Below are 27,511 nucleotides of genomic sequence, written 5' to 3'. Positions count from 1 at the left end.
GCTTTCATGAAGTTAAGAAGCAGGCTCCAACTTGGATTATTTTTTCTCTCTCACTGGCCCCTTGGGCTGGTCTGGTGCATCTTACTGATTGTCTCCCTCTTGGTTTGTGTTTCTCTTATCTTAGCTGGGAATGCGAAAAGCAGAATTACTCAACCTTCAACCAGTCGTCTACAGAAATAAACTGGTAAGTTGCTAACAGCACTTAAATCTTGCTCCTCTCTAACCAGTTGTTGGGGGGCCTAGTAATATGAATTTCTGATGCTTGTGGCTGCCTTTAGCCACTGGTTGTCCACAGTGATGCAGCTGTCAAAGGAAGAGAGAGAATATGAATCTCAGTAACAAAGAGATTGAGATGAACAGTTAGAAAAGCATCCACTGTTCTGCTTTTGGAAATGAGTAATTCTCCATGCAGAGGGTATTCTCAGTAATCTGTTTAACGAAACTCTCAGACAATTCAGCACGATCGCTCTTGCTTGCTAGGGTAGGACTGGATGTGCATGGGAAATGAATTTCACCTCAAGCAGGTTTGCATTGTCTAGGGTCAGAACTAGCACGTCGCCTGTAAGCGGTTTCATACGCAGGTTTGCGGTTCAAATTCTGTCTAATTTCTGCTAAACAAGTCTAATGGACAAAGTTGTCCTGGAGGTAGAACAATTACTGGTTCCAGCTAATGGATCCTGTCAGTCTCTCCCACTGGAGCATGTAGGGTTTTAGGTGGCTGAGCCTAATTGCAGTTCACCAGAGGTTCAGTTCTGGAGCTTTGAGAATGTCAAGACTTATGGTTGTGGAGGATTCTGCAACCTTCTCCAGTCTGATTCCCTTTGCACCCTGAGTCTCTGAGATTTGCAGGAATTATTCAACTCATTCAAAACCTGAATTCACTCCCAAACTGCTTAGTCCTAGATGGTTTTCACCTGAATCCATCCATTGGTTCAGGTTCACCAAAAACTCATCCCACGTTCAGGTATCTGGCCTAAGTTTGGGATTCCTAGCAATGAGTCTCACCAGGTTTACAGTTTTATTACTGAAGTTTTGCAAGAGGGAATGACACAGAATTAGCTGGGCCTGAACCAAGCTCTAGGCTTAAAGACCCATAACTTTGAGGAACTTCAGATCTGGATGCAGACTTTGCATTTTTGAATAATAATAATAAATTTGATAAAGACATAGGTCAGTAAATGTTGACATCACACCTGCTGAGTGAAACATCGAACGGTTTGTTTAAAACAGATTCCAATTTAAGACCATTCTGAATTTTCTTTTTAGGGCTCCAATCTTATGGGTGGATAGAAAAATGCCATTATGGGCAATACAGGTGAGTGACTGAACCAGAGACATTGTCACACAAATCCATCACACAAAAGGCAAACGGTATTTATTTTGTGCAAAGTTTGTTCTATGTCATCAGTGTTTCTCTGTGCATCTTTCTTCCTGGAACAAATCCTTGAAGACTGATAAATAGAGGACACAGATTTCCCTGATGAGTGGAAATAGATTGTGTTTTTCTGCTGTGAACAGCAAGATGACCCTAGGTGAAACTTACAAATACCAATGGAAAAAGATAACAGTCTGTTTAAGCAAATGTTTGTGAAGATAAAACTGTGAGTTTTGCACAGCTCTGCTCTCCTGGTTCAATAGAGCCTGGGGTAATGTGGGTCTACAGTGGAGCCAAATAAGGTTCAGCAGATCAAGGACCTCCAAGAAGGTTCATCCCCCAGTACCACCCCAGTCTTTTTATCTCTGATCTTTAGATGTTCTTGGGAAGGTGTTATGGGTCCAACATGTTTGGCCGTGTTTACTCTGAGTTATTTTATTGGTGAAAAATTTCCCTGTGATGAATTTTTTTAAAAAGGTAAAATCTCATCTTCATTAAACTCGATAGTAAAACTCCTCTTGTCATCAGTGGGGCCAGGATTTTAGCCCAAGGATTTGTCTAACCCCGAAGTGGCACTGTTTTATCTATACCAGTACAGTTAAAACAGCACAGGCCCTAGTGTGGATGTGGTTCTATGGGTATAAAGGGAATAAGCTATAGCAGTATGAGGCACCTTAATAATTGCCTCCATACTAGGGACTGTATCAGCCTATTTATTATTTGTTAAATCAAAATAATCCCCCCTCCCCTCAACCAGCATAGTTGCACTGATACAAGACCTGTCTAGAGTAGACTGACATCTCTTTGAAGTTTGACAACAGACATGTGATGTGGAAATGGAGGATTTCCCATTGTGATCCCCAATCTTTGCCACTCCCATGTTGTCCTGGGGTTCGGTAAAGGTCCTTCACACCCTCCGTGGTTGGCAACTTCCATATTTGTTTGTAAACTAGGTAGGAATGCTCAGTGAGCAAGATCATTTGAGTAGCTGGATAGCCTCAGACCTCTTGGATGATGCTTCAAATCAAACCCAAGTCAATTATATTGTTTTATATTTTTTTCAGGTTAGCGTAGCTTTAATCAGCTTCCTAGAGACCATGCTTCTCATCTATCTCAGCTACAAGGTAAGAGCCCTCCACGTAATGGATTTAAAGTTTAAGCCCAATCAAACACTCCTTGAAATCAATGGCAGTCTCCTTTCTCATTCCCTCTCACTCTGCAGCAGCTGCTCTGTTCAGGTCACTCCTGACACAGCTTTACTGTGGGCATTGGAAATTCAAACCTGGACTGAATTTTGCAATGGCCTGTGTCTTTTTTTTTGTGGGCCAAACAAATCCCAGATCCAAGCACCCACTGAAAATCAGAACATTAAAAACATGGATCTGAATTCTGCAGCTTGAATTTCATCTCTAATGCACATGAAAGTCTCCCATCTTTCGCTCATCACTGAGCTCGCTGAACTGAAACACACACTCTTCAGTAGGCACACAAGGGAAATATTCCTGCAAGTGAAGAAAAGTCAATTTGTTTCATACAGCAAATAAAAGATGCTTACCAGCATATGGCCCCTGGCACGTCCATGCAGCTCTATTGCTGAGTCCTGTCACAGGGATTGATCCTGAATGGTGCTGAGTGTTGTGGACTTGATCCAGCAAAACCCGGAAGCAAGTGACTGATTTTAAGCTCACAAGGAGTCTCACTGACTTCAGTCCCATGCTCTCTTCAGGCCAGAGTGTGCTGCCCCCCATAGGGACTGAGTGGCAGGAGTGCTCGGTGGAATACATGATAACATAAGAGCTACCATGTGGGGACAGTCCATGGTCCATCGTGTCCAGGATCCTGTCTCTGACAGTGGCCCAACCCAGAGCTTCAGGGGGAGGATACAGAACAAGGCACTTGTGGTGTGATCTTCCCCTGTCTTCCATGCCCAGCTTCTGGGGAGTCTAGCCACAGCCATCCCTAGCCTGGGGGTGTGGTCTGAAATGAGTGGAAGATCTGGGAGGAAGTGGATTCCAATGGACGGACCTTTGTAAAAGGGACTTTAGTTGGGAATGGGTCCTGCTTTGAGCAGGGGGTTGGACTAGATGACCTCTTGAGGTCCCTTCCAACCCTAATATTCTATGATTCCATGATTCCATGACTGTGGCAGCATCAGCTCCCACAGCGCCCCCCTGTGTCCGGTCTATCTTCCCTCAGGGAGGCTTTGTCCGGCAGCTGTCCCTTTCAGCCCCAGAAAGGGACTCAGCAAAGGAAATGAAAGGGCCTTCTACTCTCCTGAGTTACCTTTCACTCTGCTGTTTCACAGAGCTCTGTCCCTTTGGACCCAGCCCCTACCAGAGCTGCTGACCTCAGGGCTCCCTTCCCCACCCCCGGAGTCCTTCCCCCCTAGTCTGGATCCTTATTCCCAGTCTGCCTCCATGCCACCTGCCTGGGGATTGACCTTTTTCAGGAGCCTCCTTCTCTCCTGACACCCTCTCCCTTCAAGGCTAGATCCTGGAGGGAATCTCCCTCCTGCAGCTGTTCTCTCCCAGACCTGTATGGAAATCACCTGGCTCCTGTCCAGCTGGGTCTGATAACCAAACAGCCATCTCATCTCAACCGATCAGGATCAGCTGGGGGTGGGGAGCTTAGCCATCAAAGGCAAGACTGAGCCCAGCTCCCCTTAAAGGGCCAGCCGGCCTGGGACGGGCCCAGCTGCGACGTTAATCTTCAACTTTATTGCTTTCAGAAGAAAGGCTGAACACGCCAATGCCTGTAAATTCCGTTTTTTGCCACAGAGCTATTAGATTCATAACAGCCATTTTGTCTCCCTCCTGTCAGATGCTTGAAACCCCCTTGGACTAGTTTTCTGCACATCGGCATAGCTATTCGCCGCTATTCTCATTACAGCCCAAGCAGATGGTTTATGTTCTGTATCATTTACTGAGCTTTCCCACAAAGGAGTCTCCAAAATAGCACAAATGGGGCACTTTTCAAACAACATGGATTTTCTTTTAGTTTTGTGGATAGAACTTCTTTCTCCCACAGTCACCTTGTGTGCTACCGTTTGTGTCTGTAAAGTGGCGGAGTCATTTGGTTTCATACCATCCCAAAACCATCACCTTTTGTTGCAGCCTCAGCTTAGAAGCCACTGAGATAGAAATAGCTTTTATCCATCGGGGTTCTCCTACCAGCTGCAAATTGGGGGCAGCATGGAAGGGACCATTCCTTGCTTCGTCTGTTCTGTGTAGGAGAAGAGGACTTCTACTTACAGGCCTGTCACTCTGGCTCCTTTTTCCCTCAGAGAAAGAAGGCCTCAATAAATGTCATCTCAGAGTCCTTTGGAGCATTTTTTTTTTTTGTTCTTTCTAGCCTGTGATATTTTTCTGGACAGCTTAGTCATGCTGTGTGTAGCTGGGTATATCAGTGCTAGCCTTGTCAGACAGGTGTCCTTTAGAAGGAACCCCATCTGGGTTTTCAATAAGGTTTGCAGCACATTGGATGCCCTCTCTCATCGTCATGCTTGTAGGCAAATGAGCTGATCCCTAAAATCCTGTCGCTTTAATCAGATGATTCTACAGTCGTGTGTCTGGTGGGAAGGCTCTGCAAGGTTGCTGCAGAGAGAGGGAGACAGGAGCAACCTAATTCTCCGTTGCCAGCCCTTTGTGCATCACTTTCACTGGTACAAAACGGGTGCAGGACACTGATTTTTGGTGGCATTTTACAACTACTTTGCACTCATGTAAGTGAGGCAAGAGGGAATCAGGCCTAGAAATTCTCTTCTTGTCTCTATTGTGGGAATTGTTCAGCCAATATAGAGGCTATTTGTCTTTTCTTCTTTATCTTTCTCTGAGGCACCACAAGTTCAAGTAAATATATTGCAGTTGCTGCGCAGACAGGGAGTTTTCCCTCACTCACATTTGATTTCATATCCTACCTAAGCCTTCCATTGACTCTTGCCGCTGCGCTCACCTGGATGAAGGACTGACACACACAGCACAGAATATTTTGGAACAGGGGGAATCCAAAGAGATATCAGTACAAAATCTTCTATGGCCAGCCAGGAAGAGCCCAGAAGTGCTCTTATTTTACTCCTTCTCAAAGAGAATCTGGAGTGTCTCTAAAACAAAACACTGAGTCGTCCCAGGAAAGCTTGGCTGTCCACAGTCAGGAGCCTCCCAAGTTAGAATTCAATGCCTGGTAGTGAGCAGGATACAACAGTTCATCAGAACAGGACTCTGTTTTAAATAGACGTCTCCTATTCTTTTCCAATGCTTAGTTCACCCCAGAGGGCAACAGAGGGAGGATAGCCCTAGGGAGGCTTTTAAAAAGCTCTAGTTACCTTGAAAAAGACAGAGAGCTGAGAGAATTGCTCCTGAAAGCAGAAAGGTTCCCTGGAAATCCAGAGACCTCTAAACTGGGTTAGAACCTGCTCCATCAAGGTGAAAGGCTAGTACACTGGCACTCTGTTCCTCTGCTCTTCTTTACAATCTCCGTTCCATTGTTGTTGCTGTGTGAGTGCTAACAGTGTTCTGGAACAATATGACACGGTCCTGCTTCAAGGATTCTAGGGGTCTTTGCTGCCTGTGTCATAAACTAAGCTTCACTCTGAAATAATCCACTGACCTCCCACGTCTCATCCCCTTCCTGCTGTTCATCTTGCTTGCTCCTCATGTCTTATCTAAAATGTAGATCATAAGTTCTTTGGGACAAGGACCAAGGCTGCTTCTGCCTGCTATGAAATACTCAGCATTTTCCTGGCTGCTACAACATCATAATAGCTGGAAATGACCCAAATCGGAACCTTTTAAATTGTCCTTTTCAGTTTTCTTCCGGGATTATTTAATTAAACTGCACATTTTTTTTCATTCTGCAGGGAAACATCTGGGAGCAGATTTTTCGCATTTCATTCATCCTTGAAATGATCAACACGGTGCCCTTTATAATCACAGTAAGTGTTTGCTCTTGACATTTTTAAACCAATCACATTTCAATAAATGCTACACTACAATGTTTTCATTATGAAACCATGATTAATGGACATCTGTCCTATAACAGGAAATGTTAAGAGCAGGTCAACTCCTCTCCCCCTCCCCCCAAACCTTTTTTCCAGTAACAAATGACTTTCTGTGGAAAAAGTTCATTTTTGTTTAAATGTTCCGGTTTCTTGATGGGTTCAAAAAGGCTTTTCACGAAATTCAGCTGGTTTCATTTCCATGTCAGAACTCAGGACTGTCTGCATTTCTCCTGGTTCCATGGTTGGTTGTGAACATGCTGCATAACTCTAGGATTGTATGGAAGACGCTCTGCCTGCCATCAGCCCTGAGACTGGATTGTTTGTGACCCACTCAGATACTGGCCAATGTACTCAAGACCCCTGCACCAGCGCAGAGCTCACTGCAGGATCATGGCCAAACTTTGTAGCCATAATTCAGCTCCACCGGTATCAGCGACTTTGGAAGACGGAGCATAGACAGGTCTCAGGTGTTTGCAGCTAACCTAGATTGCAATGCTGTTCAGTTAGAGCCATGCACTTGGCCAGTATAGTCAAGGCTACAGAGACTTGGGGCAGATCATGAAAACTCTATTCTAAGGTCTGGAACTTGAACTGATGTAAATCAATGTAGTTCCATTGAAATCAGTAGTATTATGCCAACTTGCACCAACATAAGAACGGCCATACCAGGTCAGACCAATGGTCCATCTAGCCCAGTATCCTGTCTTCTGACAGTTACCAATGCCAGGTGCCCCAGAGGGAGTGAACAGAACAGGTCATCACCAAGTAATCATCCCGTGTCGCCCATTCCCAGCTTCTGGCCAGTCGAGGATCTGACCCTGCCTTTGCAGCAGGCAGTTTCTGTAATCTTTTGAGACCAATTATCCTCATGTATTCCTCTGCCAAAAATTTGGAAATTAGATTCTTAGGGAATAGGGCTAATAGTTGACTATTTACTTATTTATTGTTTATGACTTATTTAATGAAGGAACATTGATTTTTGTGAGTGTTTTTCAAATAAATCTGCAAATAACTATTGTTTTCTAGATATTCTGGTCCCCTTTACGGAATTTGTTTATTCCAGTTTTTCTGAACTGCTGGCTGGCCAAGTACGCCCTGGAAAACATGATAGTGAGTAGCCAAAGATCACCCATTCCCTTCCAGCGTAACCAGAAGAGTAGCCTGGCAGCCTTCTTACTATTGTTTCAGGATGCTTGTTTTACACTAATATTGAGAGAGAAACTGTAAATTTCAGACGTCCTTAACAATGCCCCATCTTTGGAGAGTAATGCTCTCTGCGTGACACCTTAAATCAAGAGGTAGCAGGCTCTTATGTGCTCTAGGACCCTATTGTCCTGTGGATTATGCTGCCAAGACAGTGACTCAAATTTATATTTAGGGCCAGATTTTCAGGTGCACAGGACCCACAAATGGGGCCAAAAGTTTAAAAGACCCTGGCACCCAACAGCTCCCATTGTGACCCTTGGTACCAGATTTAGACACTTTTCTGAAAATACTGAGGTATCTAAATGGGATTTGAGTTCTACTGAAGATCTGAGTCCTTCTGAAAACTCTGCCCATGGGGACTATAGATGAATTCTTAAGACCTGTGTTCACAGAATGCTTCTAAATTGCATGTTAATGGGTACGTTAATTTGGCACAATTCTCTGTGTATTATTTATTTATTTCATGTTTATTTCATGTTCATTATGGCTGTGTATAAGCGCCAACCCAGAATGCAGCCCCACTGTGCCGGGCATTGTACAAACACAGACCATTAGACAGTCCCTGTCCCGAAGAGTTTGCAATATTACAACAGGACAGAAAAGGCTTTTCCCATTTCTCTCCATCAGTCATCTCTACATCCTCCTCATTACCCAGGCTTGCTACCTCCAGGCCTTAACTGCCTCCTCCTCACCTCCCACGCACAGGATCGCTCCAGTCTCTGTCATTAGATCCTCTTCATCATTGGTCTCTTCCGCACCATCCCTGGCACTAATACCCTTATCCGTGACTTGGCCCTCTCCCCCAGCACTTGGCTGCATTCAGAAGTGATGACCATGATGCCTCACGATGCCATTTTCAGAACTGCACTCTGCAGTGTCTCAGGTTTGGGGACAGAATAGGCCAATACTTATTCCTTACAGACATGCATGTGATACTTTTTAAAAGGGACAGATTCTGGCCTGAGTTGCTTCCTACGCAACCCTTTGGAAGTCAGCAAGGTTGCACAGGTATAACAAAGGGGTAGGTTTGCACCCAAGTATTTATCCTAGTCATCTGCCAAGTGAGACTTTTCCTTTTTCCAGAATGACTTGCACCGTGCGATACAGAGGACACAATCCGCCATGTTCAATCAGGTGCTGATTCTGATTTGTACCCTGCTGTGTCTTGTTTTCACAGGGTAAGCAGTTTTGTTTGTTTTTTTTAAACCCTTGACCTGGCTGCATGCCACATTCATTAGTGAAATAAGTAATGTTACATAAGGCAATGATTAAATAGATCGAGGGAAAGGCTAAGGCCTTGATTCTCTAAAGGCTTACGTACAGGCCTAGCATTTTACTCTGTGAGGAGTCATGCACATGCACATGACTTTGCAAGATCGGACCCTAACAGAGCGTAGTGGAGTGTGGTGGTCTGAAATGTGATAGGCAGAACTTTCTTCTGTGGGTGTCACTTTTATCCTGTTGCTGTGGCAGGAAAAATCATGTTAGAGCCTCTTCCGGCTGCAGGTTGCTCAGCTTTCCGGAGCAGAAAGTTGTGTAGGGAGGCCACATAGCTGGCTGGAAGTTTCCCACCCATCTGACATGAAGCTCCAGCCCAAAGTGCAATGAGACAAACAGATTCAGCCATGTCATAGGCCAGAGGAGCGGCTCAGGATAGGGAGAGCATAGAGGTCCTATAAAGGCTTTTGACTCCCTGCTCCAATCCTCACCGTTCTAGGGCCACACATTCAGATTACTTCAGTAAACCAGCTTTCGTTTGCTGCATGCTGCTGTGGTTCGGGAAGGGAAGCGGACCAAGTCACAGGAGAGAGCAAAATTAATAAGGAATTAGCTCAAAAGGGCAGTTGGGAAAACTATAAGTTTATTATGGGCTTTGAAGAGCTGCCTCTTGCATTGTTTTTGGCTTGAATTTCTTCAGTTCCTTTCATGTTCTTTCAAGATATCCAGCCCAGAAACCCATAGAAGCCTCCAGACTTTCGTTGCTCATCTGAACATAAACTGAGCTCCAGACCTTCTGAAGTTCACAAATAACTGTTGCTAGTAGGAATTTTTTACTGCTCCATTAACACTGTTAGCAGAACCACAGCACTATTGCATTGGAGTCACTAGGCATGAGAGTACCATATACAAATATGTTATTGGCTGGCAACATAAGTGAGGGCAAGATTTTCAAAATCATGTGAGAAAATATCTGCATGCCTTATTTGCATGCACAGTTAACAGAATTGCATCTACACATTAGACACTTACTCCCATATGTGTTTCAAGCACAGTTACTTTTCTGTGGCTCCTGTTCTGGAGCATTTGACCTTGGCAAGGTGAGAGAAGGAGCCGTGCTCCAAGCCCAAACTGGCACACCTCCTCCATCTACATAGACAAAACATCAGCCCTTCAAGCTCCTTTCTTTCTTCTTCTCTAGAGCGTGGGGTAAATGTGACTTAAGAAAATAAAACCCCTCTGTTGGATGCATGATGTGTTGTGGGGTTTTTTTGTTTTTGTTGTAACACAACCAAGTCAGCCCAATAGAGATTGTTTTTCAGTCACTCTTTGAAACATGGCCCCTGGGATAATGGCATGTGGCAAGATACATGATAGACGAATTGTACTGCTGTTCCCTGCGGATATGATCTGAGGCCAAGTCCTTGTCTGGGTGGTTAGAATCATCATGTGGCCGCACTGCTAGCAGTCACAAAGGCAGACACAAAGGCAGAACAGTTGATCTATTGATTTTTTTTTCTTTTTTCTGACTCCTTTCCCTTCTCTTCATCTCCATGCAAAAATATTTGTTTCCTCTTTAAGCAGGAAATATTGTTCACCTCTGGAGGGCAAAGGTGTCAGTGTCCAGATAACCTGTCATGTATTTGCTAACCGACTGTTGCTTTTGTTATTGGGGGGAGTGTTGTGGGGGCTGGGATGGGGGGGCGAGACAGAAGCGTCTTTACCAAAAACAAGATTGATTCAATGGTATTTTCACCCTCTCTTGGTTACACTGCCTTCTACTTGGTGCTCTTGAGGGCAAAGAATCCTTTTAATGCACCCAGACACTGGGAGGGGGAGCAAGGCTGAAGGGGCCTCCATAGCAGAAACTGTCTTGCTCTCAAAGGTCTAATGGAAAAGTCAACAAAACCGACTTTATAAGCTACCTTGTGCGCTTTGTCGGTGCTATTTCTTGTTGACCTGAACAATAGAGACTAGAGTGTTTGGTGTAGGGTTGAATTCTTATGCCCGTGAGTGGATGCTGGGATTGATTACCTGCCTGGCTCCCATTGGCTTTCACTGGAGGAGTGCGCCAAACTCCTCATACTGTGATTCTGCCCATGGCTGCAGCAGGAATTTTCCAATCTGATTCCAGTTGGATTCTGTAGAGTCCTGGAGAGGACTATATAAATATATATATTGATCAAAGCATTATAGTTTAGGGCTGTTTACCCAAACCAAACTGAGCCCCCAAGCCTTTTAATCTCCATCCATCACAAATTATACAAGGCCAAATCCTGGGTCCATTGAGCTCAAGGGGGGCTTGACCGTTGGTCTCAATGGGATCAGTATTTAGTTTTATGGGATTAAAGCCCAGATCTGGTGTAAATCAGCATTTGACTTTGATGGAGCTACACCAGTTTACACCAGCTGGAAGTGATCCTAAATGTTCAGAACACTTTATTGTAGCATTTTGGGTTGTTGTTTTCTTTCCTTTTTTGGGGCCTGATCTTCAGAAGTGGTGATGGCTGATAAAAGAATCAGACGAGCTCCACTGAGTCAGAGCTTCTCCATACTTTGCCTTGTCCTCCTGAACACTTAGCTTCAGGCAGATCAATTCCTATTTTAGGAGCCAATGATTGTCTCTAATTACATGATTTTAACAGAAACTTGTTAATTGGAGCATGCCAGGATCAAGGCTGGCTTATGTAAGTGCACATGGCTCAGAGCAGGGCAGTAAGTGCTGTCACGTCCAGGGCGAGTCTTGTGATTTTCAAAGGGGAGATATTTGTTGGACTCTAATTCAGCTGTGATGGCTTGTACATTAAGGCCTTTGTATTTCCTAAATATGCTGTTCATCTGGAGGAGGTTACCATGGTTGCTCTATTGCCATTTGTCTAATGGGTCATGGAGGCATCTAACAGAACCCTTTACCCCATGCATTTAAAACAACATGGACGTCTTTCCATTGTTAGGTATTTCATGTCTACTTAGACTTTTGACATTTTTTTACATATCCGCTGGTCTGGACTTTGAATGTAACATACTAGTTAAGCTGTAAGTGGACACAAAGTGAAGCTGATGAGTATGATAGGTCTAAACAGCCTGACAGGTCTTTTTAAATAAAAACAACCCACAGTACACTTTGCCTTTAGCAGTTCATGCCCTCTGTGACTCTATATGTTTTTCCTGTCCTGTCTGATAGCACTAGAATTAAATTCCAAGGCTACTTCTACATTATTTGTGTTCACCAAGATGACTTTTAACCTGCATGCCTCTAAAGAGATGCTGACTGAGTACTGAGGAGATCAGCTGCTTGGTTCCAGAGAGTTTGTGTTTCCAAAGAGAAAAGTGGTGCAGTGCAGAGTGAAATGTATTAGCAGCATTGTGCTCACTGAAGAATGTCACTTGAAGTGAGTCATGAGACTGAGAGCCCTTAATGTCATCTGAGTCATATCAAGGAAGGAATGAGCTTCCTGTTTACCTTTCTGCAACACTTGGTTCTGTCAGAAACATAGGACCTTGGACTCCATGATGCCTACATAAGTGGTGTTGTACTACTGGAGTGTGGTACCTGATGGCGAGAGTTTGGGGTAATGTTCTGATGAGGATGTTAATTGAGGGGGAGGATTATCTGAGCCAAACTGAACCTCTAAACTAGAAGTGCTGTCAAGCTGGCCAGATTTATCCCACTGACAATACTGGTGATACACCAGGGATGAATTCTGTCCATGAGTCTGGTAGGTTTAAGGCTTCTTCTAAGACATTCTCCAGCCCTCTTCCCACACTGGCATCAGTAGGAGTGGAGGGCATTATACATTGCAGGATCAGGAACCTGATGTTCATGGAGTGCAGTGTGAAAGCCTAATTGACACATGCTCCCTTTCCCCTGTCCTGCAGAACCTGTGGCATCCAGCATTTAGAAAGAGCAGGTGACAACCTCTCCCTCTTCAAGTCCTTCTACTTCTGTATTGTCACCTTCTCCACCGTGGGCTATGGAGATGTGACCCCAAAGATCTGGCCCTCGCAGCTCCTGGTGGTTATAATGATTTGCGTTGCCCTTGTCGTGCTGCCCCTCCAGGTAAGCGACACAGCCATGAAGAAAAAGATGCGCTCAGCCTGTGTTAGAAATGGCAGCGGTGCTGGTGTGTCAAGGCCCATGAGAAGGACCAGCAGGAGGGTGATTTCCACTTCACTAGCCAGTTGACTGGGAATGAGATTTGAGATTTCCAGAGGAGACAGAGGAATTCTCAACCCATGGTATGGAGGAAACTTAGTTTCTGCTCTGAGGCACTGTCAGCCGGTGACTGAACCGTGGCGTTCGATGCATCATGTCTGGGAGCAAACAAGCCAGTGCTCCTTCTCCGCCAGCCAGCCACATGATACGGCAGTGACAACCTGTTGCCTACAGTTTTCACTATCTGTCACTGCTTAGTGTCAGGCGAGGGGAATAGGGAAATGCTCTTAGAAAAGATTTTCCTCTGGGATTGAATAGCCAATATATATTTCCTTTCCATCTGTCCTTAAACAGAACAAGCAGAGAAGGGTGTGTGTGTGTGTGTGTGTGCACGCGCGCTCAGCAGCAGGATAGCTAGAAAACACATTGTCACCGTTTGCAAGTACCTCCCAGAAATGGCTAAGATGGCATGTGAGGGAGCTGTGGAGGAATTTTTTCACAAAGGGCCATAAGCAAAAAGAAATCTCATCCATTGCCCCAGCACAAAAGATGTTCACCAACATAATCAGAAGTGCTCCGTGTATGCAACACTGTATGTTCCCATACTGTGATATGAGTTCATTTTAACGTGTATACATGTGTGTTGAGTATACATATGTGGTACAATACAGGCATGCCTAGCACTGTACAAGGCATGTACACTACAGAAAATCTCAGGATGTTTGTCATTTAAAGTTTCTTGAAATGAAGCAGCCCATTTCCAAGAGGGTGTACGGGTTAATACGCATGTGTCTAGTCTGTCTATCCTATCTGTGTCTTCTCCATTCTCTCGCTGTTACAGGAATTTGCATGATGTCCTTCATCATAGCATTAAACACAAATTACATTCCTGTATATTACATACAACATTATAGATGTATAAACTCAACTGTCCTTTATCCAGAGCTCTCTTAACCTTGCACAGTGTATGTGGCTAACCAGGGGACATTATAACTATGGATGTGCAGTTTGTACCCGTGAAAGTGTTCTGAATCCTTGAATGCATTCGGTTCACCCCGCAGTCTGTCTCACCCCATGAGTTGTCTGCCTTTGTTTGCAGTTTGAGGAGCTTGTGTATCTCTGGATGGAACGTCAGAAATCAGGAGGGAATTACAGCCGCCATCGAGCACAGACGGAGAAACACGTTGTCCTTTGTGTCAGTTCCCTCAAGATCGACCTCCTGATGGACTTTCTGAACGAGTTCTACGCCCATCCCCGGCTGCAGGTAAAGGCAGACATGTCTTATTTCAGGGCTACTGGTGTTAGCAGTTGAACAAGTGTCCTTACTGAGCTCTCTGTGCTGCTAGACCTTGCTGTGGGTAATCAGTGCCCCACCCGGCACTGAGCACATGGAAGAGGGAAGCAAAGGACATTTGACAGGAATACATACAAGTTAAAAAAATATCAGTTCAACCAGATTAGTCTTCAGTATAGTCTGGTAATTTGTTTCAGTTCACTGAAGAAATACATATTGTAGCAGTCCTGGTAGATTCAACAGCCTGCAATACATACCTCCCTCTATGCCACAACAATGGGCACACTCTATTGGAGCTAGTTCGGGATTTTCTGCACCGCTTGTTGCTGTAGTATCCAAGCACATTGAAAATGCCTATATAAATGTGTTATTTTTTTATGTTAGAAGGTGTTTACCAAATTGAATGCCTTCTACTGTATAAATAAAATATTTGCTTGTTGAACCCCAGATGATTTACCCAGCTTTGAATGGATTAATCAAGTCTAATCAGTGCCGTTTATCAGTGAATGGGTGTAACTTTCACCCCACTACTATTGAGTGACTCATATGCACCTTGTATTTGCATTTAATTCAAGAACCAATCAAGATTTCACTGTCATCGTTATCAGTCTTGATTCAATGTAGATTTCATTTTTGAAGGCTTGTCAATTTCTCTAAATACACAGAACCCCACTTTTCTGAGCCAAATCTTCAGGCCTTTAATCATTCAATTGTCAGATGTGCCTACATTAGAGCCATTGTGCAAACGTGAATGGGGGAAAACACTGTGTGTGCTTCAAACTCTTGTGACATCCCAGCGCTGGTGCAAAGTGATATCACACCATTAATAGCGTAATGCCAAAACCTGCATAGAATTGCCTGCTCAATCAGCAAGTGAAATGATCTTACCACCCTTGCGCTGTCAGGCTGTCAAGCAAACACTGGCTTTTTTCTTTCAGGATTACTACGTAGTGATACTTTGCCCAACAGAGATGGATATACAAGTTCGGCGGGTCCTTCAAATTCCTCTGTGGTCTCAGCGAGTGATATATCTTCAGGGGTCTGCACTGAAAGATCAGGATCTCATGAGAGCAAAGTGAGTATAGAGCCAATCCTAGCAAGACCCACAGAGGAAGGGAAGGGGAATAGCCCTCCAAGACTCCTGCTATGGCTACCAGCATATGTGTTCTCTGTTATTCAGAGCAAGAGCTGTGCATGACTGTGCTGTAGCATTGGTTATGCTGCTATACAGCTTACTAGATAAGCATGGGAGAGTCAAAACACTCCAGCAGGGAAACTTCTCTCACTGATGGGTGACTCCAGTCACCATATCATTTTTTAAAAGAGGAATGCATTACAGTGCAAATCTCCAAGCAGTGGCTGTGATCCATCCATGAATGCTATTTTGTATGCTATTGCCTAAAAATTTTGACAATTCTCATCAGCCAGACACAAAGGTGAAAAGATGTCATGAAGAAAAGCAGCTTACTAAGGCCTGGTTTACACTAGAAAATTGGGTTGGTTTAACTACATTGCTCAGGGGTGTGAAATATCTACCCAGCTGAGTGATGTAGTTAGGAAGAATTCTTCCTAGCTACTATCTCTCAGGGAGTGGATTAGCTATGCTGACCAGACAGCCCCTCCACCCCCAGCCTGTTGGCGTAGGCATGTCTACAGGGAAGCATTCGTGTGGCACAGCTGTGCCTCTGTAGCATGTCAAGTGTAGACAAACCCTTATTAAGGACATCCATTTCAGTGCTGACAGCTCAAGATATAACAGTAACTGATGCAAACAGTAAAGCCACATTTAAAACTCACTGTCGTGGTGCTCTCCTAGGCTGGCGTGTTAGTCTGACCCCAGTATAAACTGTCATGAAAGATTCATGCACCACAGATGTCAGTTTTCTCTGCCATCCCTGTAAAATTCTTAAAAATAGACATCAGATCATTGAACTCTAGCTAGGGGTCCTTCATTTTGTGGATAACAAGCCTTAAGGGGTGGACTGGAAATGTAATAATAGGGCTTTAAAATTCTTTAAAGGTGCCAATTACTAGTTCCGTTTGAATCCAATCCTACCCCAGTAGAACTCTCTTAAGAAACTCTTCACTTAGCTGGTTGTTAAGGTGCCTAGAATAATGGATTGAAATTTTTTCTTGTTTCTGGATTCAGCAGCCAGTAATAGAAATTGACGGCAGGAGACACAGAAACCCAAGTGTATCATCTCCTGCGAAATGCAAGAGCCTGGATGCCCAATGCCTCCTTCTCCCCAAGAGCTGCAGAAATAAAAAAGAGAATAACCTTCCCGCCCAAAGAACCTGCTTTTATTAACTGTGTAACTCTAACTGTATCCAGTGAAGTAACTGGTAATAATAGGGGCCCTTCTAGATCTGAGGATCTCAAAGCACTTTGCAAATATGAATTGTGACTCGCAGTGCCCCTGAGGGGTAGCTTAATTCTGTGCTTATTTTTCGAGTGACCTGCCCCAGGGCACATTTGAGTTAGCAGTAAGGGCAGAGGTGGAGTTGAGGAGGTGCAAGTCCGAGTCCCCTGGTCCAACTATTGGGAAACATTTGCTAGCTAGAGCGAGACGTGGCCCCTGCACAAGTAAGGGCTGCGTGGGGCAGGGGGACTTGATGCCAGTGGAGTAATGTGGTAGAGCTTTGCTGCAGCTCCTCTGCTTCTGCATGTCCCTGTCATGGCCCACCCCTAGAGCACCCCGATGGGTCCCCGCCTTCCCTTACTCAGGGGTGGGACCAGGGGCACAGGGAGTCGGCTCTGCCAGATTTCCTCCAGGAGAGCTCCCATGCATAGCAGGATTTCTTCATTTGGCCATCTCCAGCTGCAGCCTGAAGTGGCCTTAGGGTATGGCTACACTTGGAATTTCAAAGCGCTGCTGCAGCAGTGCTTTGAAGTGTGAATGTGGTCGGAGCGGCAGTGCTGGGAGAGAGGCAGCAGTGCTTTGAAGTGTGAGTGTGGTCGGAGCAGCAGTGCTGGGAGAGAGCTCTCCCAGCGCTGCATGTAAACCACATCCTCTATGGGTGTAGCGTGCAGCGCTGGGAGCGCCGCCCTGATTACACTGACGCTTTACAGCGCTGTATCTTGCAGTGTTCAGGGGTGTGTTTTTTCACACCCCTGAGCGTGAAAGTTGCAGCGCTGTAAAGTGTGAGTGTAGCCATACCCTTAGCAAATGGAGAGTCCAGCCCAGGGTTCACACTAGCGCAACACGATTAGCAGCTCAACTCAGTTTCAAATCGGTGCAGCTACCCCAAAGTCTAACATGCTAATATAGACAAGGTGTTGGCTTCCCCCTCCCCTCCAGCATTGCACATTCTACTGTCCCACTTTCCAAACCCCTCCTCTCTTCTTCCCTTCCACCCCAGAGCCCTTTTTCCTACTTTGCTTTTCCAGTCCTTTCCCTTTCCCCCGTCTCTTGAATTCTCAGCATGTATGTACTGCGCCGAGGACAGTTTACACATCCCTTGAAACACTGAAACTGATCTTTAATTTTTCTGGCTGTTCGTGTGTCTCTCCCCATTGCCTTATAAATAACAATGGCATAAACTCGCTTTGTAGGGACATCGTTCACTGTGACTGCTGGGGCCTCTTTGGGGAAATTACATTTTAATTAAAATCAGAGAGAGAGAAATCATGTTTAAATCAAGGTAACTGGAGAAAGAGAGGGGAACACAAGCGGTCACACTCTATCTCCTTATAAAGACATCGCTCAGCTAAGGTAGCGGAAAGCACCACTGAGGATTGTACTGGGAGAGGGAACAGTGGAAGGCAGCCGGAAGGGAAGGGGCTCTTTGCTATTTAATATCGTGCATTTCACGTGCATTGCTCATTTCCGGAGCAAGAGCACTTACAAGAAACTATCACAGCCAGGACTCTTCCAGGATAGAATGTGTGTGGAGGGGCACCTGTGTGTCTTTTAAGTGTGGGTTCATCCCCTCCCCCAGTCCATGCAGTGCCACAAAGAGAGACTGGAGGTTTGTCCTCACTGAGGGGTTTTACTCCAGAGGTGCTGCACCAGGGCAACCCGCTACTACAGACACACCTGAAACCAGAGTAATCCTCTTTTTACACCTGCACGACACATCTGTTGGGGGTTTGCTCTGGTGCAGCACTTTAATAAAGTTACTTAGGTGCAAAAATTCTCAGGAAATGCCCTGGGAGATGCATTTCCAGAGACTCCTAGCACAGTTCATGCAAGAAGGTTCTAGCATGCGTAATTGTGCAGGTTTGTGTATATATTTGGCAGGCCTGTCCCTGTGCCCAGTGCTGTTCTGTGTGACTTTCCCCATACAATGGACTCTCTCATCTCTGGTGACTCAAGGAACCACCTGTGTCAGACAAGTCTGGGCAGGATCCTGGTGCAGAGTTGCTTTCCAAAGCAGACGGTTAAGAAGCAATGACCCATCCCTGCTCCCCTGCCGGCTGCACATTTATTATCAATCGTGTTTATTACAACAGTGCTTAGGGGCTGGCCAAGGACCAGCACTGTTTGTGCGAGGCGTGATACAAACCTTGGGCTTGTGGTCACAGCAGTTAACTCGGGCTTTTACTTGGCCGTTGCCCCGTATCTGTCTCCTGTCTCCCCTGAGCATGCTGGTGCTTTGCATTCAGGCTAGCTGGCCTGTGGTGGGGTATAGGCTAACCCCATTGCCCTCTTTGCAATCAAACGCAGGCTAAATTACTCGAGTGCTGATAGTTCTCCCGTGCCTTCTCACATTCCCCCCACCCATGTGTCCGACAAGTTCTCCCACAATTCACTGGGAAAGACTTGTAAAGCAGCTGAGTTTTCTGCAGAGCTAAGAGCTTTGGGATATGCTCCAACGTCCCAGTGCCTCACGTGAGGGAATGCGGAGGCAGTATGGACGCAGTCAATGGGCACACTCGAGTCTGGCTCTGCAGTGTGGCAGCTCGCTCGCGGGCTAGCCCGGCCCTTGTGCTGATCACCCAAGTTAACTCTGCCATCTACCTAGACAAGACTAATGCAGAGCTATGACCTATAGCAATTAGAGCTGCTTTCCACCATTCACCAAGTGTTTCGTGTCTGTCGCCTGCCAGGACCAGAAGCTCCCTTGTTTAATTACCTGAGCCTTGCCAGGTCCTCCCACCGCTGAAATAAAATCATGAAGAAATACCGGATGGCTTTCTGTGGCATTCACACCCGCCTGTGCAGAGAGCAGCCATCTGCTTGCAGCGCTGTTAACTTCCTTCAGGGGTGGTGGCATGACGCTCCCCAGCGATACTCAGGGTTGTGAGGCACCTCGCAGCTACCTGCCCTTCACATAGGGTCATAGATTATTAGGGTTGGAAGGGACCTCAGAAGATCATCTAGTCCAACCTCCTGCTCAAAGCAGGACCAATTCCCAAATGGTCCCCTCAAGGATGGAGCTCACAACCCTGGGTTTAGCAGGCCATTGCTCAAACCACTGAGCTATCCATGAAACAGCCTCATTTGTGCCTCCTGTAGCTCAGCTCCCTGAAACCAAAAGCCTCTAGCTATGCAAGCCGCCGGCTGTGGTGTCTCTGTGCTGGCTAGTGACAGACACACACCAATCCCAGTGCCCCCTGGAGGTGTTCCCCTGCCGTGTCCAGCCTGTAACCACAGGATGCTCACAGAAATGATCAAGTCCCTGTTCCCAAAGGACCAGTATGCACATGGTTTGACTGGTACAACTGGGATCAGGCCCTTTATAACATCCCTGCTGTTCCCCATCTGCTGTATTTAATTTGCTACATATTTACTAACAGCAGCATGAAATGGCCTTCTCGCAGGTTACCTCTGCTCCTCTTGTAACGTGACAGGGATGGGAAGAAGGGCTGTTTACCTGATTCCCGGCAAACATTAGCGGTGCCCATCTTTTATGACTGCCCAGAAATCAGGCTGGCGGACTCTCTAGTTGAGTGCATGTGAGATGAAGAAGCTCGCTGGCTGTGTGTGATTCACAGAACCTTTTGTGTTTTCAGGATGGATAACGGAGAGGCCTGCTTCATTCTCAGCAGTCGAAATGAGGCGGACCGCACGGCTGCGGTAAGACAGGGCTGGGTTTACTGGTGCATCATAGCTGTTAAAGGCAGAAGGGACCATTATAAACTAGTCTGACCTCCTGCATAATCCAGGCCAAAGACCCTCCCCTGAAAGGAGGTGGCAGTTAGCAGAGTCTGGTTTCACTCTGTGGAACTCTGCTTATGGGTGCTAACAAACTTATAATGCTAATACTAATTTACATTGCCTGGGGCAAGTTATCCCATCCCTTCCTAGGGCAGGGATTCTTGTTCTTTCCTCTGAAGCATCTGCTCTTGAAGACAGAGATACTGGACTGGAGGAAGTCCTGAGCCAGTATGGTAATTCCAATGTAAATGTAAATGTACCCTCAGTAGCACTACAGAGAACAGACGAAGGGTGACCACTCCTCATGGTTCAGGGAATAGCGTGACTAAAACCCTTGCAATAACAAATCTGTAACACAGAGATTAACAAGCTGGCTGCTAACAGCGATGGCAGTAGAAGCTTGTGTGTTAAGATCAAGAGGGCTGGGGTTCAGTCAGTTGAATTTAAGTGCATCCTCTAAAAAACTCTGGAGGGAAATGATGATATGGTTTGAATACATCACTGGAACCAGCTAAACAAGAGGCCTGGTCTGCCTGCTGCCCTCTGGTTGGCAAATGAACAGGAGTGCCTGGGGAAGAATACACCAGATTGAGGTGGGAGGAAGTGACCTGCAGAGTGAAAGTTAGGATCTCTTTAGGACCCCTTGTAGGTCTGTTTTCTTTAGCCAGGAAGGAACCTGCCCTTGAATAGTGGCCACAGAACAAAGTTCAGCATAGAGCATCACTCCTCACATAGTTGAGATAGTTCATATTGAATTATTATTTACCAAGATTTCAGGCATATCTTCTCATCAGATCTCTGGGGCAGGTGGGCAGGTATGTAACCCTGTGTGCTGGTATTGGGATGACCCAGATTCTAACATGTACCTGTGTGTATGGCCTTTATCCGATCCTGTGTATATAGCAAATCAGTTACCAGTCTGGGATGCCAGGCGGATAAGGCTGGGCTAGTCAAAAGACCCCGCAGGAAATCTGCAAATCCTAGACTGAACTCAGTTTCTTTTTCATGTTTCACTCCCAGACTCCACATTTGTTCTGCAGGGGCAGCCTGGGAGGGTTGGGTGTTTGCAGTGAATCTGCCTGTGCTTGTCTCTCTGTGATCACTATTGCTTGTGAGTTAAGCCTAAAACATGGAGGTGCTGGAACCTACTGAGCTGCCGGAGGGATGCTTATAGTGTTGCTCTTGCCTTTCTCTTTCATCAGGACCATCAGACCATCCTGAGAGCCTGGGCTGTGAAGGATTTTGCTCCCAACTGCCCCCTCTACGTTCAGATTCTAAAGCCTGAAAACAAGTTTCATGTCAAGTTTGCTGGTGAGTTTGCTGTGAGCAGATGTGGGCTTCCCCCGGAAGGCCAGATCTACCTGTCTTACTCACACCAGGAGCCCTGAGAGGAGATGTATTGCTGAACACAGCCACCAATCTACAGATGTTCCCAAATATTCGCTGCTACTCGCCACCAATGGGTTCCTGTGTTTCTTCCAGCCACCAGTCTGAACATCTCACTGCTGGAGTTGCCACTGCCCTCGTGACGTGATCTCTAGTTTCTTGGTCCTTCTAGCAGCTATTTTAGGATATTCATCCTCTGCCTGTTGCATCACAGAAATTAAATTGAATAAAAAAGAGCTCCGGGGGTGATCTGACCAGCCTAACTTCGGGACTGGGCAAATTGGTAGAGACTATATTAGGGGACAGAACTATCAGACACATAGATAAACACAATTTGTTGGAAGAAGCGATACGGCTTTTATAAAGAGAAATCACACCTTACCGTTTTATTAGAATTCTTTTGAAGGCACCAACAAGCATGAAGATAAGGGTGATCCAATCGATATAATATACTTGGATTTTTAGAAGGCCTTAGACAAGGTCCATCACCAAAGGCTCTTAAGGAAACTAGTCATTGGGAGAAGAGGGAAAGTCCTCTGATGGATCAGTAACTGGTAAAAAGATAGGAAACAAAGGATTAGAATAAATGGCCATGTGTTCTAATGCAAAGAGGTGAACAAGGGGGTCCCCCAAGAATCTTACTGGGACCAGTCCTATTCAACATATTCATTAATGAGCTGGAAAATGGGGTGAACAGCGAAGAGGAAAAGTTTGCAGATGTTACAAAATTATTCATGGCAATTAAGTCCAAAGCTGACTGTGAACAGAGGGATCTCACAAAACTGGGTGTCTGGGCAGCAAAATGGCAGATGAAATTCAAAGTTGATAAGGCAAACAGAAAGTTAGGAGCTATTAGGAAAGGGATAGAAAATAAGATGAGAATATCATAATGCCACTATATAAATTCATGGTGTGCCCTCACCTTGATTGCTGGGTCCAATTCTCGTTACTCCAGCTCAAAAAGGAGACAGTGGAACTGGAAGAGGTTCAGCAAAGGACAACAAAGATGCTCAAGGGGATGAAATGACTTCTGTACAAAAAGAGAAATGATTAAATGGTTCAGATTAGAAAGGAGACACTTAAGGGGCGATATCCTAGAGGTCTATAAAATCATGAATAGGGTGGGAGAAGTGAATAAAGAAGTGCTATTTACCCATTCCCACAAAAGAAAAACCAGATGAAATAAATAGGCAGCGAGTTTAATAAAAACAAGAGGAAGTACTTTTTCACACAAATGCACAATTAACCTATGGAACTCATTGCCATGGGATGGTGCGATGGCCAAAAATATAAGTGGCTTAAAAAAAAATAACTAGAGATGGTCATAGAGGATAGGTCCATCAATGGGTATTAGCCAAGATGGCTAGGGATGCAACCCCATGCTTGGGGTGACCTTAAACCTCTTGACTGCCAGAAGCTGGGAGAAGAAGATGGACGGATCACTCCAACTGCCCTGTTCTGTACACACCTCCTGAAGCTCCGGTACTGGCCATTGTTGGAGACAGGATACCATGCTAGATGGACCTTTGGTCTGACCACTATGGCAGTTCTTATGTTCCTAACAGCTAGTAATGTTAATGTAAGTCACGGACTTAGGTCACTAGCAGAATAGTCCCCCTGGGCCATTATGAGGTAGGCCAGAGGCTTATCTACCAACTCAAAATACAACCAAACTTTTAAACCTTGCCAAACATTTCTGAAAACCTTTTAAAAATGTAGTGTTTGCATTTTTAGCTATGGTCTGTGTCTTTTAGGTGTTTCCCGAGGAGTCTCCCAAAATGGGATTGTAGGTTCGACAGTGTTGTAAAGTACAGAACAGTTTAGAATCTGTGATCAGGGAAATTACAATGAAGTGAGAGAGCTTTTCTTATTTTCTGAGCATTTGTTTATCCCCATTTATCAGAGGAGTAGCCGTGTTAGTCTGGATCTGTAAAGTGACAAAGAGTCCTGTGGTGCCTTATAGACTAACAGACGTATTGGAGCATAAGATTTTGTGGATGAATACCCACTTCATCACATGCATCTGACCAAGTGGGTATTCACCAACGAAAGCTCATGCTCCAATACGTCTGTTAGTTTATAAGGTATCACAGGTCTCTTTGTGTGTTTATCCCCATGATAAACTTGCATCATTTGGATTGTGAATTCTGCCATCTCTCTGCCCTCAAATTACCATGTGGGACCAGTGGCAGGATTGGGCCTAAATTCAAATATGTAACCAGATTATTATTATTATTATTATTTATTATTTATTATTATTGGACAAAGATAATTTTTTTCTTGAAAGAGAGCACTTGAGATTGAGTACAGGTCATGAGGCAGTCAGTGTGATACCTCGTCCTTCATAGAATGAATCTGGACCAGGCCCTAGGGTTTGAAATCCATCCCTTTCCCCTGACTCTGCGTTGGGGGGCAAAGGTGGGGGTCTGGACTGAGTTCTGTTTACTTGGCAGGTTTCCATTATGTGAATCTGTTTTTCCTCCCTGCATTTATTCTAGTTTTCATTGCTCCCCATGTGTCATCCAGGTACATCTATGGTACATACTGGAAACAAGATGCTTTTTCCTGTGGCCCCTTCTGTGCTTAATCAATCTGCGCTGACTTCACAGGGAATGGAACATAAAACAAACAATCTCTGGCATTCTCAAATAGCTGTGTGTGCAGTGCACCCCCTGCCCCCATCCTCCCATGTGTAGCAACTGGCTATGGGACGTTACCAGTTGTAGAAGGTGTGTAAATCAGAAAAATGAAAGTGATGTTCAGAGGGTAGTAATTGTCTTTTTCATTTCAGATCATGTGGTCTGCGAAGAAGAATGCAAATACGCCATGCTGGCTTTGAACTGCGTCTGCCCAGCAACCTCCACTCTCATCACCCTGCTGGTTCACACATCCAGGGGCCAGTGAGTGCTGGTGTTTTACTCATGAACTGTCTTTTGTTTGCTGGAATGGTTTTTGCACATTCTTCACTCTGAGTTAAAAATAGAGATTGGGCCTGAACTACAAAGTTTAGATCTGGATCTATATTAACTTAAATCTGCCTTGAGAGGAAGGATGATCTTGTATTAAAGGGACAGAGACTCTGGGGTTTATTCAAGGCTTTGCCACAGCCAACCTGTGTGACCATGGCCCAGTCACTTAGCCTTTTTGTGCTTTAGTTCCCCATCTGTCAAATGGGGACCATAATGCATCCTTTCTCCCACCCTTTTCTATTTAGATTATATGTTCTTTGGGGCAGGGACTGTCTCTCATGATTTGTTTGTAGAGCATCTACTTGACCTTGGTTGGGATCTCTAGATGCTATCAGAATACACATGATCAATAATAATTGTAGCTCCAGCCGTGTATCTGATCACCTTCCCTCTGGCGCCTTGTGTCCTGGGCCTTGGTCCTGTCCCATCTCTAGTTAAAAAACATAAATCTTACAAGAAAGAATAATACTTTTGAATGTCCTCTGTGACCCATTGAAATGGGGCAGTGTCACTTGCCTTGTGAGTACAAAAGTCACATAGCTGGAGCTGAAATCTGCACACACTTTATTTGGATCTAGCTTGAGAGAGGAACTTTAGGTAATGAACAGAGAGACCCAGATGGCTGGTAGGAAGTCATAGGCATGGCAATCGTATCTTGGAGAATGGCCACCCACAGATTTTGTGCCATGCAGGGGGGATGCACCCTCCCTGCAGATACATGACTTAAGGACTGGCACCGTTTGTCCAGGCCCCCACCACCACTCAGAACTCGCCCACTAAACCCAGCAACTGAAATGAGACCAAAGAAAATGAGACCCACAGGAGACTAGACTATTATGTGCCACAGGCAGAGAATAGGAGGGACTGAGATGCACCAATACCCAAGGCCCCTGCAATGGCAGGGAAATGATTAAATGAGATATACCCAGATAATCCTCATGCTGCAGAGGAAGGCGATAAACCCCCAAGGTCCCTGCCAGTTTAACCCGGGGGGAAATTCCTGCTCGACCCCACATGTGGTGATTAGTTAGACCCTGAGCATGTGAGCAAGAACCAGCTGGCCAAGCCCCTGAGAGAGCAAGAATGCTCAGAGCCACCTCAGAGCCTTGTTCCACACCGGCACCCCGGTTCAGTGTCTCACTTCCAGGCATGATGTTTCAGAGGAAGGAGATAAAAAACCCCCCCAGAATACAGTAGGGAAGAAAATCCCTTCCTGACCCCGGCCAGTAGTTGGCTGAAACTCCTCAGCAGAATCATAGAATCATAGACTATCAGGGTTGGAAGGGACCTCAGGAGGTATCTAGTCCAACTCCCTGCTAAAAGCAGGACCAATTCTCAACTAAATCATCCCAGCCAGGGCTTTGATAAGCCTGACCTTAAAAACCTCTAAGGAAGGAGATTCCACCACCTCCCTAGGTAACCCATTGCAGTGCTTCACCACCCTCCTAGTGAAAAAGTTTTTCCAATATCCAACCTAGACCTCCCCCACTGCAACTTGAGATCATTGCTCCTTGTTCTGGCATCAGGTACCACTGAGAACAGCCGAGCTCCATCCTCTTTGGAACCCCCTTTCAGGTAGTTGAAAGCAGCTATCAAATCACCCCTCACTCTTCTCTTCTGCAGACTAAACAATCCCAGTTCCCTCAGCCTCTCCTCAGAAGTCATGTGCTCCAGCCCCCCAATCATTTTTGTTGCTCTCCGCTGGACTATCTCCAATTTTCCACATCCTTCTTGTAGTGTGGGGCGAACATCAGAACCTGGAAGGGAGCCCCAGGTCGGTTGAGCCCTGCTTGCACCGTTACAAGCAACCCCCTTGTACAAATGCACTAAAACATTTTAAAACTAATTACGTTGTTTGCCTCCCACAGCTCCTAGTGGGCGGCTGTTCCAGAATCTCCCCCCTCTGATGGTTAGAAACCTTCTGCTAATTTCCAGCCTGAATTTGTTCCTGGCCTGTTTATATCCATTTACTCTGGTGTCAACATTGTCCTTTAGCTTCACTAGCTCTTCACCCTGCCTGGAATTTATGCCCCTAATGTATTTCTACAGAGCAATCAGCTCCTCTCTCAGCCTTCTTTTTTTCCATGAAATAGGAAGGCAGTTAAAATCAGAAATTAAAATGATCCTGGAAAGCGCGGCAGGTTATTGAAACACACAGCCACAATCTTAGTGCTGGTGGCCTAAAATGCAGCCTCATCTTTAAGAGCTCCTGTCATTCAGTGTCCCTTGTAATAATGCTGTAAAGAGCAATGCAGTCCTGGACGTTGGTCTCTCCTCATCCTCAACTGGCATGAATTGTCCTTTGAGGAGGGTGTAGCTATAGAGAGATTGGAGCCCCTTCATTCTGTTGGGATCAGGAGGGGTGGGGTGATCTCCAATGCATGGAGATTTGTTACAACGTGGAGAGGAGTCCTGCCACTGCTGCCTTCCCTCACCCTTTCTGACCCCATCGCTTAGCCCAGAGAGTAGGCCCTGTGGCCTGCCCGGTATATTTCTGTACTCAAAGGCCCTTCTGCTCAGGTACTTGTGAAACAGGATGACAGCAGAGCAAACTTTGGGTTTTCTTCAGTCATTCCAGGAGGCTGTTGTCAATAATCTGCATGATGCATGGAGCAGTTGGGTCAGGGGGCAGAGGTATTCAAATGCCCTTCACTTTAGTCCGGTGTGGCAAATACAGCACTACCTCTCGCTATGGAGGGCCTGCTGAGTGTGATGCTTTAGCACGGATTTTGAAGGCTCAGGCTCATCAGTACCCCCCCTGCAATTCTCTTCCTGGCCACCAGCTTCCCCAATGACACATCCTTGGAAGG

The 27,511-nt window shown here is 45.6% G+C and overlaps 1 protein-coding gene across 7 annotated transcripts in view; it reads left to right on the top strand.

Moving 5' to 3' along the window:
- Positions 1-27,511, top strand: part of KCNT1 (potassium sodium-activated channel subfamily T member 1) — a 192,998-nt gene that overhangs the window by 126,816 nt on the left and 38,671 nt on the right. For all 7 annotated transcript variants that reach the window (XM_032767561.2, XM_032767569.2, XM_075060458.1 and 4 more), the window contains 12 exons: positions 125-184; positions 1,267-1,315; positions 2,440-2,499; positions 6,231-6,305; positions 7,398-7,481; positions 8,661-8,755; positions 12,675-12,855; positions 14,051-14,215; positions 15,184-15,320; positions 20,202-20,265; positions 21,549-21,657; positions 24,524-24,632. In XM_032767561.2, the coding sequence (XP_032623452.1) occupies positions 125-184; positions 1,267-1,315; positions 2,440-2,499; positions 6,231-6,305; positions 7,398-7,481; positions 8,661-8,755; positions 12,675-12,855; positions 14,051-14,215; positions 15,184-15,320; positions 20,202-20,265; positions 21,549-21,657; positions 24,524-24,632 (1,188 nt within the window). The remainder of the gene's footprint in view (positions 1-124; positions 185-1,266; positions 1,316-2,439; positions 2,500-6,230; positions 6,306-7,397; positions 7,482-8,660; positions 8,756-12,674; positions 12,856-14,050; positions 14,216-15,183; positions 15,321-20,201; positions 20,266-21,548; positions 21,658-24,523; positions 24,633-27,511) is intronic.

This window comes from Chelonoidis abingdonii, chromosome 24 (assembly GCF_003597395.2).
Source record: "Chelonoidis abingdonii isolate Lonesome George chromosome 24, CheloAbing_2.0, whole genome shotgun sequence".
Taxonomy (NCBI): domain Eukaryota; kingdom Metazoa; phylum Chordata; order Testudines; family Testudinidae; genus Chelonoidis; species Chelonoidis abingdonii.
Note: the sequence above shows the minus strand (reverse complement) of the source record. Positions and strands in the feature narration are given on the sequence as shown.